Source organism: Rhinopithecus roxellana, chromosome 5 (genome assembly GCF_007565055.1).
Source record: "Rhinopithecus roxellana isolate Shanxi Qingling chromosome 5, ASM756505v1, whole genome shotgun sequence".
Taxonomy (NCBI): Eukaryota; Metazoa; Chordata; class Mammalia; order Primates; family Cercopithecidae; genus Rhinopithecus; species Rhinopithecus roxellana.
In genome coordinates, this window is record NC_044553.1 from 37,887,256 (window position 1) to 37,905,314 (window position 18,059).

Here is an 18,059-nt window from a genome sequence, read left to right on the forward strand (position 1 = left end):
GAAGCATATACAGATTCAGTTGGATTGCATTTTACTTTTTGGTGTATGAGTTTATGGCAAACAACGCAGTTTGTGGCTTTTTCATTTCTTTCAATAAAAATATTTAGAAAATATAATTTTTATTTTTTATTTTTTTGTAGAGACGGGTTTTGTTTTGTTTTGAGATGGAGTTTTGCTCTGTCACCCAGGATGGAGTGCAATGGGATGATCTTGGCTCACTGCAACCTTCACCTCCTGGGTTCAAGTGATTCTCCTGCTTTAGATTCCTGAGTAGCTGGGACTACAGGTGCACCCCACCACGCCTGGTTAATTTTTGTATTTTTAGTAGAGATGGGGTTTCGCCATGTGGGCCAGGCTGATCTCGAACTCCTGACCTCAGGTGATCCGCCCGCGTCGGCCTCCCAAAGAGCTAGGATTATAGGCGTGAGCCACTGCACCCGGCCAAGATGAGGTTTCACCATGTTGCCAGGCTGGTCTTGAACTCCTGGGCTCAAGTGAACTGCCCACCTCGACCTCCCAAAAATGAGTCACTGCAGCTGGCCTTTTTTTTTTTTTTTTTGAGTAGGCTCTCACTCTGTTGCCAGGTTGGAGTGCAGTGGCACAATCACAGGCTAGAAAATACAATTTTTAGGCCGAGCCTGGTGGCTCATGCCTGTAATCCCAGCATTTGGGAGGCTGAGGTGGGCAGATCACCTGAGGTCAGGAGTTCAAGACCTGCTTGGCCAACATGGTGAAAACTCATCTCTACTAAAAATACAAAAACTAGCCAGGCATGGTGGCAGGCACCTGTAATCCCAGCAACTAAAGAGGGTGAGGCAGGGGAAGCACTTGAATCTGCGAGGTGGAGGTTGCAGTGAGCTGAGATCATGCCACTGCACTCCAGCCTACATAACAGAGCAAGACTCCATCTCTAAAAGATATATATAAATATGTAATTTTTAATGTGAGAAATCCTATACTTGAGAGATGCCTCAATTTATCAGTGGCTTTATAAAGCAAAATTAAAAACAAACATGGAGGCCGGGCACGGTGGTTCATGCCTGTAATACCAGCACGTTGGGAGGCCAAGGCGGGCAGATCATGAGGTCAAGAGATCAAGACCATCTTGGCCAACATGGTGAAATGCCATCTCTACTAAAAATACAAAAATTAGCTGGGCATGGTGGTGTGGCCTGTAGTCCCAGCTACTTGGGAGGCTGAGGCAGGAGAATCACTTGAACCAGGGAGGTGGAGTTTTCAGTGAGCCAAGATAGCACCACTGTACTCCAGCCTGGCAACAGAGCGAGACTTTGTATCAAAAAAAAAAAGGAAAATGTAACAACATTTGTGTTTGTTTTGTCTGATTAGCTTGCTCCTAATTATGTTCTCTAAATGTATAAAAGTTCTCTGATATTTTACTGTTACCTTACAGTTTGCTAAATAGCCATTGCTTTTGAGAATTGAATAGTGTGGTGTATAGTGGTTATTTAACCGTGTCTACGTTTTTCAAAGTTTTATATTAATTATTTATTTATTTTTTGTTTGTTTGTTTGTATGTTTTTGAGACGTAGTCTTACTCTTGTCGCCTAGGATGGAATGCAATGGCGCAATCTCGGCTCATTGCAACCTCCGCCTCCCAGGTTCAAGCGATTCTCCTGCCTCAGCCTCCCAAGTAGCTGGATTATAGGCTCGCACCACTGCACCCAGGTAATTTTTGTATTTTTTGTAGAGACAGGGTTTCACCATGTTGGCCAGGCTTGTCTGAAACTCCTGAACCTCAGGTGATCTGCCTGCCTCGGCCTCCCAAAGTGTTGGGATGACAGGCGTGAGCCACTGTGCCTGGCCTATTTATGTATTATAGAAAGTGACAGTGGGGGGAGCGGGGAGGGATAGCATTAGGAGATATACCTAATGTAAATGACGAGTTAATGGGTGCAGCACACCAACATGGCACATGTATACATATGTGACAAACCTGCATGTTGTGCACACGTACCCTAGAACTTAAAGTACAATGAAAAAAAAAAGAAAGAAAAAGGAAATTAAATAGAATTTGCTAAAAAAAAAAAGTGACAGTAGTACCATTTTAGTTGGCCTGAATGTTTTCAAGCCTTGAAATAAATCTTGACTAAGTGAAAAAAAAGATGGACATTACTAACATAGTTAGAATTCCTAAAGCATTAAACAGAATGATGAGGCCACACTGTAATGACTCAGCCCGGGAGCAGCTGAAAAACTCCCTACTTTCTCTTGCTTATTTTCTTCCAATCTAAATCAATAGGTATATTAGGATATCTCCCATGACCCTTCCTGGGAGACAGAATTAAACATTTTAACTTAAAAGAGTCTCTGATGTGATGTCAGTGTTCCTCTGACAGTGGAAGAGTTACAGAAATCTGTGACTCTTTTCTCTCTGGTGAAAACGTAAATGATCTACATGAGGACAAACCTGCAGACTGGGCTTACCAGCATCACATTCTGAGGACAGATACAATTTTTATGTTGTTATATAATTAAAATGATTGCAGAAATTTTTAACCATTGATTACAAAAATGCTTAAGTTAATTAAACTTACAATTCAACTAGTCCACTCCAGTATCCACCTAATGCCACAGTGAACACAGCAATTACAAAAATAACCACCATAGTATAATCAAAGTCAGGCCATGATGGAGAATACATTTTCACAGTAATGTTATTTCCCAGAATCTGAAAGGCAAAATAACAGTTAACCACAGGAATAACTTTTTTCTCTACTATAGTCATAACAGCAATAGTCCACATTTCACTCTGCAACGGACATTATACATCAGACAGTCAAGAAGACTAGAATTATTGTCTGATGACATGATATATTCTCTAGTCAAAAGTATGATGATATGCTTTGGTTTATAAAATCTTTAAAGTGCAGTGTTCTACACAGTCATATTTTGTTCAGGAATTTAAAGTTAAGATAAATGACATGACAAGAGACTTTTAAAGAACTGAAAACAAACATTCTTTCTAAAGTTTAGGCTTTGAGACACTTTGTGCCAAATGAGAGAGGAGTATTTTCCAAAGAAAAACTTGATAGGCCTTATAGCTTCTTGTTAGCAAACGGAGCAAATATAGCACTCAAAGTTAAACATCAGTGATTAAAAATAAAGAGATACAGTATTTATAAACGTTATCTAATATGTAATTGCTAATTTACCTGGTTTGCATCTTTAAAGTCTTTGTGGCTTATAAATGCAATCAGTACTTTCACATCAAGAAATTCAGATCTGTTACCTGAGGGAGGAAACTAAAAGAAAAATTATGAAAACTTATTTACTACTAATATATTATAGAATAAAATACTATTCCACTAAATATCAATATTACAGCTTTCTTTAGGTTATAAGACAAAAATGTCAGGTATTCTTTCTTAATATTCTGTAAGTTCTCAAAATTGAATCCTTTTAACATGAACTTAAACTGATAAATGCTATAATATATAGAGCATTTATGATATATATATTATGTATGTGTAATATATATATACCTATATATGAAAATATATCTATATATGAATATATATATGAATATATATATATATTTGTTTCTAACAAAGTCTTGTCTGCTCTGGAATAGAAAAACTGAAAAAACTTTCCAAGTAAATGCCTATGAGATCTTGATTATTTATTTACAAAGAATCTTGCCATCAGATTATTCAAAACTCAGCCTCTAAACCACACACAAAGATGTTAATTCCATTTTTGTGAAATTTCACATTATGAACTCAAAATAAGTTATGATCGTTTTTATAACTTACTAGGACACTGTTATTGACAACTAACATTGCTTCAGCACCTCCTTTCTGTGCAATTCTGGCTTTTTCAAGAAAATGGCAGCTTCCCCATGGAACCACAACTGCTTTGTTCTTTATGCCAACAGAAGGAATATCAGAAAGGTTGCATAGTGGTGTGGAAGTCAGATTCATCAAACTAACGGAAGTCTGAAAATAAGAAATGTCTTTTTAACATGATAAAAATCATATTTCATCCTAAATGCATTCAGTTATAAATACTGCATTCAGTTATCAATATTGGTTTAAGACAATATCGTTTGAATTAGAAATATTTAGGCTTAGAATTAAGTATTTCAAAATTCCCTATTTTCCTAGAGAGAAAAATACTTGAGAAAAATCAATAAAATTTTATTTATTAACAACTATACATTACAAAGGTTGCACACAATAAAACATAATTATCACTTATTTTCACTTCTTCAATATTTTTTCTTTTTTCTTTTTTTTTTTTTGAGATGGAGTTTCGCTCTGTCGCCCAGGCTGGAGTGCAGTGGCCGGATCTCAGCTCACTGCAAGCTCCGCCTCCCGGGTTCACGCCATTCTCCTGCCTCAGCCTCCCGAGTAGCTGGGACTACAGGCGCCCGCCACCTCGCCCGGCTAGTTTTTTGTATTTTTTAGTAGAGACGGGGTTTCACCAGGTTAGCCAGGATGGTCTCGATCTCCTGACCTCGTGATCCGCCCATCTCGGCCTCCCAAAGTGCTGGGATTATAGGCTTGAGCCACCGTGCCCGGCCTCTTTTTTCCTTTTAAATAGCGACAAGGTGTCACTATGCTGACCAGATTGGTCTTGACCACTTGGTCTCAAACGATCCTCCCATCTTGACAACCCAAAGTGCTAAGATTACAGGTATTAGCCATCGCACCCAGCCATCTTCACTTTTTTTTTTTTTTTAGAGAGAGAGACGAAGTATTGCTCTGTCGCCCAGGCTAGAGTGCAGTGGTACAATCTCAGCTCACTGCAAGCTCCGCCTTCTGGGTTCACACCATTCTCCTGCCTCAGCCTCCTGAGTAGCTGGGACTACAGGCACCCACAACCACACCTGGCTAATTTTTGTATTTTTAGTAGAGACGGGATTTCACCGTGTTAGCCAGGATGGTCTCAATCTCCTGACCTCGCGATCCGCCCACCTCGGCCTCCTAAAGTTCTGGGATTACAGGCGTGAGCCACCGCACCCAGCCTCCTTCTTCACTATTTTTATATTTATGAATACTAACTGTGATTTACTTACTGCATTTTCTAGGGTACTTGGAAGAGTTGTCCAATAAGGGTTATAAAGCATGCAGTAGTCCTTGGTTGTGCCATTTCCAGATGCATGCAAGATTGCTTCCTGAGCCGCTGTCTAGAAGACAAACAGTAACTTTCAAACTGGCAATGATATGGCTTGCCAACAACTAAGGATTTTAATAAAGCTATTTATATGCAGGGTTGATCACATTTCCTTGAGAGGGACGGTCTTCCATGAATTTGTTTCTTCTTGTTCGAGGAAATAAAAAGGAGGGTTAGGAATATTAAAACCATACACAATTGTCCAGCACAGTTTCTTTAAGGAAGATAGGCCACTTTCTGAAGGGAGTAACAATTACGACTCTTGTTATAAGGGCCGTACTCCAGGAAGAATTCTTGCTATGATATAATTTCAATACTCCCTTCACAGCTGGAAACTTTCCAATCTCCTATGAATTATTTTTTTTATTTTTTATTTTTTTGAGACGGAGTCTCGCTCTGTCGCCCGGGCTGGAGTGCAGTGGCCAGATCTCAGCTCACTGCAAGCTCCGCCTCCCGAGTTTATGCCATTCTCCTGCCTCAGCCTCTGAGTAGCTGGGACTACAGGCGCCCGCCACCTCGCCCGGCTAGTTTTTTTTTGTATTTTTTTAGTAGAGACGGGGTTTCACCGTGTTAGCCAGGATGGTCTCGATCTCCTGACCTCGTGATCCGCCCGTCTCGGCCTCCCAAAGTGCTGGGATTACAGGCTTGAGCCACCACGCCTGGCCTCTCCTATGAATTATTACTTCATTGTTTATATATATATATATATATATATATTTTTTTTTTTTTTTTTTTTTTTTTTGAGACAGAGTCTTGCTCTGTCACCCAGACTGGAGTGCAGTAGCACACTTTTGGCTCACTGCAACTTCCACCTCCCGCGTTCAAGCGATTCTCCTGCCTCAGCCTCCCAAGTAGCTGGTACTATAGGGGCGTGTCACCATGCCCGGCTAATTTTTGTATTTTTGGTAGAGACAGGGTTTCACCATGTTGGTCAGGCTGGTCTCGAACTCCTGACCTCCCAAAGTGCTGGGATTATAGGCGTGAACCACCGCACCCGGCCATTGTTTATATTCTATAAAATGACATGTACTCAAAATCCATCCATCTCTTACCTTCCATATTCTACTAGGAACTAGGGTACAAAGAAAAAAAGTACATTATCATTTCTAAGTGCTATCTTTGGAAGAGAACCAGCCGGGACTTGAAGTAAATTATTCTTGCTCATGTTTTCAAAATTCTGCAACTGCCTATTCAAAAAGACCAATCCAGAATTTAAAGTACAGAAAAAGAAAAGCTTTGTCTCATTTCCCACTACCTGGAAAGAAAAGCCAAGAGGTAAGACATGATTGGAAAGAGTAACTACTGTACATGGGAGGAGAGGAGAATATAAAATGAAGAAATATCCAAAAATATTTAGAATATACATCACAATAGATTTAGAGTTCACATCACAATTTCCTTAAAACTTGGCTCAATACAAATCCTTCTCTCCTCCTCTGAGCAAATCTTTTTCTAAAGCCATAAGGAAGGAAAAAGAAAGAATGCTTGGCAAATGTTGATGATGTACTAAGCTTCCGCCACTAAAGCACATTATTAGATTGAATCACATGACACTGCTGATATTTCACCATTTTTAATCTACAAAACTGGTAGTTTCATATAAGTCAACGTAAATTTCTAATGAGTATAGAAATATTCTAATCCCATGCTCTGTTACCTAAAATGTCCCTTGAACGTTTTGGATTAGAGGGTTTATGGCATACTTGGGGCTTCATGGCTTATGGATCTAAGCAAGTGTAGGGAATTCATAAAGCATGCAGTCAAATTACATCGAATTAGGCAAGGAAATAAGATGTGAAAAAGAGAAATGTAGTTTTCATTCAGCTATATACTTGATGGCTATGAATGGATTCTGACAGCAGAGCTGAACTAGTGTTACATTCTTATGATATAACAAACTACATGCTAGGTTACTTTTGTAAGTTTTTTCTGATTCCGTGTCACCGTTTTACAAAGAAGGGCTCTGAGACTCAGACAAGTCACTAACATAACCTACCTAAGGTCATATAGTAAAATAATTTACATTTTTTCTTTTTGAGACAGAGTCTCGCTCTGTCACCCATGCTGGAGTGCAGTGGCGCGATCTCGGCTCACTGCAAGCTCCGCCTCCCGGGTTGACGTCATTCTCCTGCGTCGGCCTCCAGAGTAGCTGGGACTACAGGCACCCGCCACCACACCCAGCTAATTTTTTGTATTTTTTAGTAGAGACAGGGAATAATTTACAATTCTAACTAAAGAAGGTAATCCTGCAGATAAACATGAAGGTTGCTTAAACATTTTTGGAAAGAATGCTTCATAAGTGAATTGGGTACTTCTTACTGCATCCAACAAAATAATACATTAACATCATGATTTCCTGCGCTAGTGATGCTGACTTTGACGATCTGGTTAAGGTGGTAACTGTAGGATTTCTCTAGTGTAAAGACATGTTTTTCCCTTTATGTTTGATGAGTAAGTAATCTATGGCACCATGTGAACAGCCCAACAGCTTCTCACCAGGATATTAGCCTCCATGATGATCCTTGCCTAAACTTAATTTCCCATATCATACTAGGGATTACAAAATGGTGAATTTTTAAAATATTGTCATTCCTTCTACCCTTACTGGCTAGTATCTTTTTATTTTTTATTTTTTGAGACAGAGTCTTGCTCTGTCACCCAGACTGGAGTGCAGTAGCACAATTTTGGCTCACTGCAACCTCCGCCTCCCGGGTTCAAGCGATTCTCCTGCTTCAGCCTCCCGAGTAGCTGGGATAACAGGTGCCTGCCACCATGCCCAGCTAATTTTTTGTATTTTTAGTAGAGACGGGGTTTCATCATGCTGGCCAGGCTGGTCTCAAACTCCTGACTTCAGGTGATGCAACCACCTCAGCCTCCCAAAGTGCTGGGATAACAGGTGTGAGCCACCGCACCCAGCCATATCCTTCTTTTTAAAAGAGCTTTACTCTCTCCCCTACCATCTTTTAGTATCAGTAGAGATGCACTAATTTTAAAAAAATTTCAGTGTGGTATAATTACAATGGTTTGTTTGATATTCAAATTGTTCCAAATTTGGTCATTCAGAGCCTCTTCTAGCTGGCTCTTTGTATCCTTTATACAAGACTCAGGCCTGTAATCCTAGCACTTTGGGAGGCTGAGGCGGGTGGATCACCTGAGGTCAGGAGTGCAAGACCAGCCTGGCTGATATGGCAAAACCCTATCTCTACTAAAAATACAAAAATTAGGCTGGGCGCAGTGGCTCATGCTTGTCATCCCAGCATTTCAGGAGGCTGAGGCGAGTGGATCACCTGAGGTCAGGAGTTTGAGACCATCCTGATCAACATGGTGAAACCCTGTCTGTACCAAAAATACAAAAATTAGCTGGGTGTGGTAGTGGGTGCCTGTAATCTTAGCTACTCAGGAGGCTGAGGCAGGAAAATCGCTTGAATCTGGGGAGTGGAGGTTGCAGTGAGCCGAGATCACGCCACACCACTCCAGTCAGGGCGACAGAGCGAGACTCCATCTGAAAAAAACAAAAAAACAAAAAAACAAAAAACAAGACTCCATTTGTCTTTGAGGACTTCTTGTTTTTTTCTGACACAAGGTATCCTAGGCTGATCTTGTCCTTTATCTGCTATACATCTGGATCCCGCCATTCCATTAAGCTCCTGGTGGAGAGGAAAGGTACCCAGATCAGGATCTGGGTCTTAACTGTGCATGCTGCTGCTCAAGTGGTATAACCTTTTTAATAAATAATGAGCAGCATCTATCAAAAGTTGTAATACATAGAATCCTCTGATTCATATCTACAGATATAGTATGTAAAAGCACAAAGATAAATGTATAAGGATATTAACTGCAATATTGTACATAATAGCAAAAAAACCCAGCTTCTACCAATAACAGTTACATTATGATATGCACAGTACACAGCTACTCAAAACAGAGCTAGATCTATTTCTAGAAACAGAAGATGTCCATAGTGAGAAAAGCAAGTTTTAGTGTGATATTTAGAGTATAATCCTATTTTTACATAATGATCCCTCAAGAAGCCCCTACAATGTATCTGTACATTTATATGAGCTTGAGGAAAAATGTGGAGAGATACATAAAGAGGTTATTAAAAGAAAAGAACATGTAGCAAATTTTGTGAGGGAGACAGCATGCCCAAACAAGTTAAGCCTTTCCATTACATTTTAAATATCTTAGTAAAGTTTCTCACAGATATTGCATAGCTTGGAAAATTCAGTTTACTACAATAGATATTATGGTACAAAGGTTAGGAGCATGAGTTTTGAAATGACAGTACAAGGATACAATGCTAGTTTCATCATTTACTGGTTATGTTACAAGTTATTTAATCTATCTTAAGTTTCAATACCCTCAGCTTTAAGATAACAATAAACACTCAGACCTCACAGTTATGACAGAGATTAAGTTAGATGATGCAATTGTTTATACATATTAATCTCTTAATAAATATATCTAGCACCTTGCCAAGTACTTGTGCAATGTAAACGAAATACAAAAGATTAATGGTTGGAAGATTAGTGGTTACCTGGGTCCTGGTGAGATGCGGAGATAAGGGGTACAGCTAAAGGATATGGAGTTTCTTTCTTTTTTATTTTTCTGAGCCAGAGTCTCACTCTGAAGCCCAGGCTGGAGTGCAATGACATGATCTCAGCTTAGCGCAATCTCCACCTCCTGGATTCAAGTGATTCTCCTGCCTCAGCCTCCTAAGTAGCTGGGATTACAGGCACCCACCACCACGGCTGGCTAATTTTTGTATTTTTAGTAGAGACGGGGTTTCAACATGTTGGCCAGGTTGGTCTCAAACTCCTGACCTCAGACGATCCGCCTGTCTTGGCCTCCCAAAGTGCTGGGATTACAGGCATGAGCCACCATGCCCAGACTTCTTTCTTTCTTAAAAGACTTTATTTTAGAGTAGTTTTAGGTTCACAGCAAAAGAGAGCAGAGAATACAGAGTTTCCATATAGCCTCTTATCCTACACACGTGTAGCCTCTCCCACTATCAACACCCCACAGCAGAGTGGTTGTTACAACTGATGAACCTCCGTTGACACATCGTTATCATCCAAAGCCCATAGTTTACATTAGGGTTCATTCTTGGTGTTGTACATCCTGTGGGTTTTGATAAGTGTACAATGACACATATCCATCATTACAGCATTGTACTACATAGTTTCACTGCCCTAAAATTCCTCAGTGCTCTACCTATTTTCTTTTCTGATGATGAAAACGTTATAAAATTGGCTGTGGTGATAGTTGCACGTATCTGTGAATATACTAAATATTATTGACTTATACATTTTAAATAGGTGAATTGTTTGGTATGCAAATTATACATCAATAAAGCTGTTGAAAAAATAACACAAAAAAAGATAGTCTTACTGGAAAGATTAAAAGCAAACTTGAAACAGATAATCATGAGCAGGACATAATTAAAGTCAAAGACTTCCTAGCAAAAACTTAAATAGTTCTTAAGGTATTAAAAACGCAAATTGGCCAGGTGTAGTGGCTCATGCCTGTAATCCCAGCACTTTGGGAGGCCGAGGCGGGCGGATCAACTGAGGTTGGGTGTTCGAGACCAGCCTGACCAACATGGAAAACCCCGTCTCTACTAAAAATACAAAATTAGCCGGGCATGGTGGCCCATGCCTGTAATCCCAGTTACTTGGGAAGCTGAAGCAGAAGAATCACTTGAACCCGGGAGCCACTGATCTAGCCGAGATCGAGCCATCGCACTCCAGCCTGAGCAACAAGAGTGAAACTACATCTCAAAAAACAGAAATGAAAACAAAACAAAAACAACAACGAAACACAAATTTGGGGCCGGGCATGGTGGCTCACACCTGTAATCCCAGCACTTTGGGAGGCCTAGGCAGGAGGATCATGAGATAAGGAGATCGAAACCATCCTGGCTAAGAAGGTGAAACTCCATCTCTACTAAAAATAAACAAATTAGCCGAGCATGGTGGCACATGCCTGTAGTCCCAGCTACTCGAGAGGCTGAGGCAGGAGAATCGCTTGAACCTGGGAGGTGGAGGTTGCAGTGAGCTGAGATCACACCACTGCATTCCAGCCTGGGTGACAAAACGAGACTCCTTCTCAAAAAAACAAAACAAAACAAACAAACAAACAAACAAACAAAATAAATTTGGAAGGGCATGGTGGCTCACGCCTGCAATCCCAGCACTTTGGGAGGCCAATGCTAGAGGGCCACTTGCGGCCAAGAGTTCGAGACCAGTCTGGGCAATATGGAGAGAGCTCGTTTCTACAAAAAAATTAAAAATTAGCTCGGCATAGGGGCATGTACCTATAGTCCCAGCTACTCCAGAGGCTGAAATGAAAGGATTCCTTGAGCCTCGGAGGTTGAGGCTGCAGGACCCATGACCATGCCACTGCACTCCAGCCTAGGGCCTAGGTGACAGGAGACCCTGTTTCAAAAAAAAAAAGAAAAAAAGAAAAGAGCAAATTATTGGGCCCCATTCCAGACCTACTGAATCAGAAGTTTTGGCCAATTTATGTTTTAACAAGCCCTTCTGGAGATTCTGATATCAGTTAAAGTTTGAGAACCACTGCTATAGGAGCAGTGTTTATAGGAGACAACATCTCGCCATGGTACTCAGGCTGGTCTCAAACTCCTGGCCTCAAGTGATCCTCCCACCTCAGTCTCTCAAAGTGCTGGGATTACAGGGTATGAGCCACCATGCTTGGCCTGATATTCTCATTTCTAATAAGCTTCTATGTGATGCTGATGCTGCTGGTCAATGGACCACACCTTGAGTAACAAGGCTATAAAAGAACAGAACAGTGGAAACCACAGTGCTGTGTCAATTAAGTTGGAAAGCATAAAGAAAATGGGCTTGAAAGTCAGGGTCTGGGCCGGGTGCGGTGGCTCACGCCTGTACTTTGGGAGGCTGAGGCAGGCAGATCACGAGGTCAGGAGATCGAGACCATCCTGGCTAACATGGTGAAACCCTGTCCCTACTAAAACTACAAAAAAATTAGCCGGGTGTGGTGGCGGGTGGCTGTAGTCCTACTTACTTGGGAGGCTGAGGCAGGAGAATGGTGTGAACCCGGGAGGCAGAGCTTGCAGTGAGCTGAGATCGCGCCACTGCACTCCAGCCTGACAGAGTGAGACTCTGTCTCAAATAAAAAAGAAAGTCAGGGTCTGTTTGAACATTACAAGTGCCAAATTAGGTGATCCACTCATGCTAGTATTCAGATCATTTGACAAAGACCCTTCCTTTTCACCTTCCGAGTTAGAGACATGTTCCACAATGTCTGAATTTTCCTTTGTAATCAACTGTGGTCTGGTCTTCTGTGACTTTATTAAAACCTCAAAAAAACTTCTTTTAGTAAAAAGTTTAGTATCAAGAGCTAAAAGAGGCTGGGCATGGTGGCTCACACCTGGAATCCCAGCACACTGGGAAGCTGAGGTGGGAGGATCACTTGAGGCCAGGAGTTTGAGACGAGTCTGGGCAACATAACCAGACCCCACATCAATTGAAAAAGATCATTTCAGAGGTAGAAGGGATTTAGAAATAACATAATCTAGTCTCTTCATCTTATATATGAAACAGATCCAAAATGATCAAAAGGATGAGGTCAGTCAGTCTCAGGACTAGAACTGAGCTCTCTAAAACCGAGATCAGCACTCTTTCAACTCTGCTCTCACTTCAAGTCTCTTCACACAGCTAGATCCCCAAGCACCTCATTCTCAGTGCCCAACCATCACAGCCCAGTTTTCATAATGATCACATATTTCTCTGCATTAGCTGTTAACTCCTTCCCTTCTACAATACTGGCATGGGTTTCCTACCACTTCTCAAATTCCTCTAATAACCAATCAGTTCCTCCCACATCCTAAATCCTTTCCTTATACTCTTCTAAATACCCCCAATTCTAGGACTCTGGAGCTCATGGAACTCCTTTCCCTATGACAACTACTCCTTACTGCTCACCCCAAATCTTCCTTTTACAGGCCAGTTCCTTCAGATTGGTCCTGGTATTCAGTGTCCTCCAGGGCCACCCAATGAATGTCACAACAGCACCTTTATATTCAGCATCTTATTCGATCCTTACACACAAGGGAAGAAAGTCTACTAGCCCATACTATTAAGTTCTGCTTCCTTTTTCTCTGACTTTATGAGGTGCCTGTTATGGTATTCTAGGATCTCATGAACAATTTTAATTTACTTTGTCCAGATCAACTGACTTCAATCATATTCCCTACCATTTTCTTTCCAAATTAAAGAATTTTAATGTTTCCAGCCTGGCCAACATGGTGAAACTCCGTCTCTACTAAAAATACAAAAATTAGCTGGGGGTGGTGGTGTGTGCCTGTAGTCCCAGCTACTCAGGAGGCTGAGGCAGAAGAATCGCTTGAACCCGAGAGGCAGAGGTTGCAGTGAGCCAAGATCACACCACTGCACTCCAGCCAGGGTGAAAGTGTGAGGAGCTGCACTCCAGCCAGGGTGAAAGTGTGAGGAGACTCCATCAAAAAACAAAAAACGAAAAACAAACAAAAAAAATCCAGCAGTTATTTGCACCTATTCCTGGCATGATTATGCATTTCTAACAAATTTTCAGGTGATGCTCTGATGTTGGTCAAGTACATGGTTATAGACTTCATTATGAATAGTAGTGAAACTCACTAGTCTTCCAGAGTGTACAGGGGTCCTCTTAGGAGTTTTCTCAAGAGAGTATGGTCACAATGCATCTGCAGTCTGATGGCATAGACATTTGTGTTTGGGCAAGCAGTTATCCCATTCCTCTCATGAGTTTATTCAAAATTCTTCAGTAGCTGCATCACTGGGTCCCAGTTTCAACACTCCCCTACACAGTCTGTAAGTTAAACCTGGTTCATGCTATTTGTGTTGTTTTCCATTAGATATACTTGTCTTCAATTTAAAGGGACAATATGTGAATGTGACTATCTCTCTCTCTCCAATTAACCCCTTTGTAATCTTTCTTTATAAAAGGTACAAATTGGCTGGGGGCGGAGGCTCATGCTTGTAATCCCAGCTCTTTGAGAGGCTGAGGCAGGCAGATCACCTGAGGTCGGGAGTTCGAGACCAGCTTGACCAACATGGAGAAACCCCATCTCTACTAAAAATACAAAATTAGCCAGGCGTGGTGGCGCATGCCTGTAATCCTAGCTACCTGGGAGGCTGAGGCAGGAGAGTCGCTTGAACCCGGGAGACGGAGGTTGCAGTGAGCTGAGATCGTGCCATTGCACTCCAGCCTGGGCAACAAGAGCAAAACTCCATCTCATAAATAAATAAAATGTACAAATTAAACTATGCATGCTTCTATTTTTAGATACCAAACGGGGGAGGGCTTGGGGGACAAATGTTGTTAATAAACAATTTACTTAGAATGAGAACTAGCAATTTTTAAATATCTATATTCATAAACTGGAATATATAAAGCTACAATGTAATCACTGGTAAATTCTAAGGAGCAACAGTCACCTGCCCTTATATCATAGCAATGTAAGAAATATCCCTTTCTTTACAAATACCTTTCTCTTTCACACAGGTGTCAGTTTTAAGTCAACAGCAACACAATAAAAGAATTGAAAGGAGCCCCTGCAGGAAAGGTGGAGTTGGGATTGTCTGAATGACACATGTACCAAAGTCAGGCCTAAAAAACTTTCTGATCATTCACTCTTTCCTCCCTAATAACTTATATAATCAAGACAACACACATTGTTTCTATTCCTACCTCCAGTATTCAAGGTTTATGAAAATGATGCCCTGAAAGTGGCTACAATTAGATTTAGAGATTATGAGTAATTATTTAAATAGTGACGAAGTGGGAGCTAGGACATCAAATAGGGATTTACAGGGAATCAAAGTTGTCTGTGGGCCATGGGAAAAGCAGGAACAGGATCATTCCTTCCATCTGGACTATCTGGCAACATAGAATGCACCCCTTAGCAAGGCTAAGGGGTAGCAGGGTGTGGGGAGAAGACAAGGCAGCTATTCATTCTTCATTCATTCATTCATTCAATACTCTGCAATCTATGAAATGTTAGGGGAGACAGCAGAGAATGAGTTAGGTAGGGTTCCTGCTTCATGGGGATTATACTCCACTTGTTACCTAGATCCAGCCTTCTTTCTGGTTTTCTCTAAATAATCTTCTACTTAATATCTCAACCTTTATGGAATTTATGATTTTTTTTTTTTTTTTTTTTTTTTTTTTTTTTTTGTGAGACGGAGTCTCGCTCTGTTGTCAGGCTGGAGTGCAGTGGCGAGTGATCTCGGCTCACTGCAACCTCCACCTCCCAAGTTCAAGTGATTCTCCTGCCTCAGCCTCCCAAGTAGCTGGGACCACAGGCATGCGCCACCATGCCCAGTTAATTTTTGTCTGTTTTTTATTTTTTATTTTTTTGAGACGGAGTTTCGCTGTGTCGCCCAGGCTGGAGTGCAGTGGCAAAATCTCAGCTCACTGCAAGCTCTACCTCCCAGGTTCACACCATTCTCCTGCCTCAGTCTCCCGAGTAGCTAGGACTACAGCAGGCACCCACCACCACGTCTGGCCAATTTTTTTGTATTTTTAGTAGAGACGGGGTTTCACTGTGTTAGCCAGGATGGTCTTGATCTCCTGACCTTGTGATCCGCCCGCCTTGGCCCCCCAAAGTGCTGGGATTACAGGCGTGAGCCACTGCGCCCAGCCAGAATGTATGATTTCCATTAGAATTCACAAACTCAAATGCCTATAAGGCCAGGCAAGTAATGCTTAAGACAGAACCGATTTAAGACCATAGGGCATGGTAAAGTTGGGCAAACTCTGACCTAAAAACAATCAACTTAAAAAGAATTTTTGCTATCTTTAGCGAAGGACCTATACGTGGAGACTTTATGGTTTGGATTTTCATAAACAGACCAAATTTCAGGTGATTTTAAACAACTGATCAAATATATAATAAGCATATCTATCTATCTATTGACAGGATCTCACTCTGTCACCCAGGCTACGGAACAGTGGCATGGTCACAGCTCACTGCTGCCTTCAACTCCTGGGTGACTCACCTCACCCTCCTGAGTAGCTGGGACTACAGGCACGAGCCACTGCACCCAGCTAATTTATAAAGTTTTTTAAAAGATGGGGTCTTACTACTACACTGCCCAGCCTGGTCTCAAACTTCTGGCCTCAAGCAATCCTCCTGCCTCAGCCTCTCGAAGTGCTGGTATTACAGGCATGAGCCACTGTGCCTGGCCAACTTTTCCTATTTTTAAGCCTTTTCTTATAAATAAAGTTCACAAATTTATCTTAGTCTTGTGCCCAATTTTTGATTCAGAAAAAAATTATTAGCTGGGTACAGTGGCTCACACCTGTAATTCTAGCACTTTGAGAGGCTGAGATAGGAGGACTGTGAGCCCTGGAGTTTGAGACTAGCCTGGGCAACATAACAAGATTCTGTCTCTATTAAAACCTATATAACAGGCCGGGTGCAGTGGCTCCTGTAATGCCGGCGCTTTGGGAGGCCAAGGCGGGCAGATCACGAGGTCAGGAGATCGAGACCATCCTGGCTAACATGGTGAAACCCCATCTCTACTAAAAATACAAAAATTAGCCGGGCATGGTGGTGGGTGCCTGTAGTCCCAGCTACTCAGGAGGCTGAGGAGAATGGCGTGAACCCAGGAGGTGGAGCTTGCAGTGAGCCGAGATCACGCCACTGCATTCCAGCCTGGGCGATACAGCGAGACTCCGTATTACTATATATATAACACGTTATAATATTATATATATAAAATGTTACATTAATATAAATGTTATATATACACATACATATATGCATATATAACATATTTATATTAATATAACATGTTTATGTTATATATATTATATAATATAAATATATATAACATTTATATTAATAAGAGAAAAAGAAAAAATATTACTGCATAATTTAGTGGGAAAATACCAAAAGACCTTGGTTCTAGTCCTATTTTTCATTACCTTCTATATGATCTAGGATAAGTCATAATTTTCCTGAACCTTCTCAGGATTTTTTTGAGTTTCAAAGGAGACTATAGGTGTTATATTTTGGGAAAGAGACATATAGCCATCAGTGACTTAGAAAGGAGCCAATGAGATGTAGAAATCAGACAGCTCAGAAGCAAGGTAAAACAAAAATTTTGAAGAACCTGAAAGTTAAAAGGAGGAATGTAATAAACCTAGCACGTCTTAGTCAGCTCAGGCTCCATAACAAAGTGCCACAAACTGGATGGTTTAAACAACAGAAATTTATTTTCTCACAGTTCTGGATCAAGGTGCCAGTTGAGCCAGTTTCTAGTGAAGGCTCTCTTCCTGGCTTATAGATAGCTACCTTCTCACTGTGTCCTCACATGGCAAAGAAAGAGAGAAAGTTCTCTGATGCCTTTTTTTCTTTTTTTTTTTTTTTTTTTTTTTTGAGATGGAGTCTCGCTCTGTCGCCCAGGCTGGAGTGCAGTGGCCGGATCTCAGCTCACTGCAAGCTCCGCCTCCCGGGTTCACGCCATTCTCCTGCCTCAGCCTCCCGAGTAGCTGGGACTACAGGCGCCCGCCACCTCGCCCGGCTAGTTTTTTTGTATTTTTTTTAGTAGAGACGGGGTTTCACCATGTTAGCCAGGATGGTCTCGATCTCCTGACCTCGTGATCCGCCCGTCTCGGCCTCCCAAAGTGCTGGGATTACAGGCTTGAGCCACCGCGCCCGGCCGATGCCTTTTTTTCTCCCCCTCCAAGACAGTCTTGCTCTGTCGCCCAGGCTGGAGTGCAGTGGTGCGATCTCGGCTCACTGCAACCTCTGCCTCCTGGGTTCCAGTGATTCTCCTGCCTCAGCCTCCCACGAAGCTGGGGTTACAGGCACTCGCCACCATGCCCGGCTAATTTTTGTATTTTTCATAGAGACAGGGTTTCACCATGTTGGC

At 41.6% G+C, this 18,059-nt stretch overlaps 1 protein-coding gene across 2 annotated transcripts in view; it reads right to left on the reverse strand.

The window, feature by feature from the left end:
* Positions 1–18,059, reverse strand: part of SPPL2A (signal peptide peptidase like 2A) — a 64,265-nt gene that overhangs the window by 41,187 nt on the left and 5,019 nt on the right. For both annotated transcript variants that reach the window (XM_010356600.2, XM_010356601.2), the window contains exons 2-5: positions 5,039–5,149; positions 3,774–3,956; positions 3,174–3,263; positions 2,556–2,689 (exon numbers count right to left, since the gene is read on the reverse strand). In XM_010356600.2, the coding sequence (XP_010354902.1) occupies positions 2,556–2,689; positions 3,174–3,263; positions 3,774–3,956; positions 5,039–5,149 (518 nt within the window). The remainder of the gene's footprint in view (positions 1–2,555; positions 2,690–3,173; positions 3,264–3,773; positions 3,957–5,038; positions 5,150–18,059) is intronic.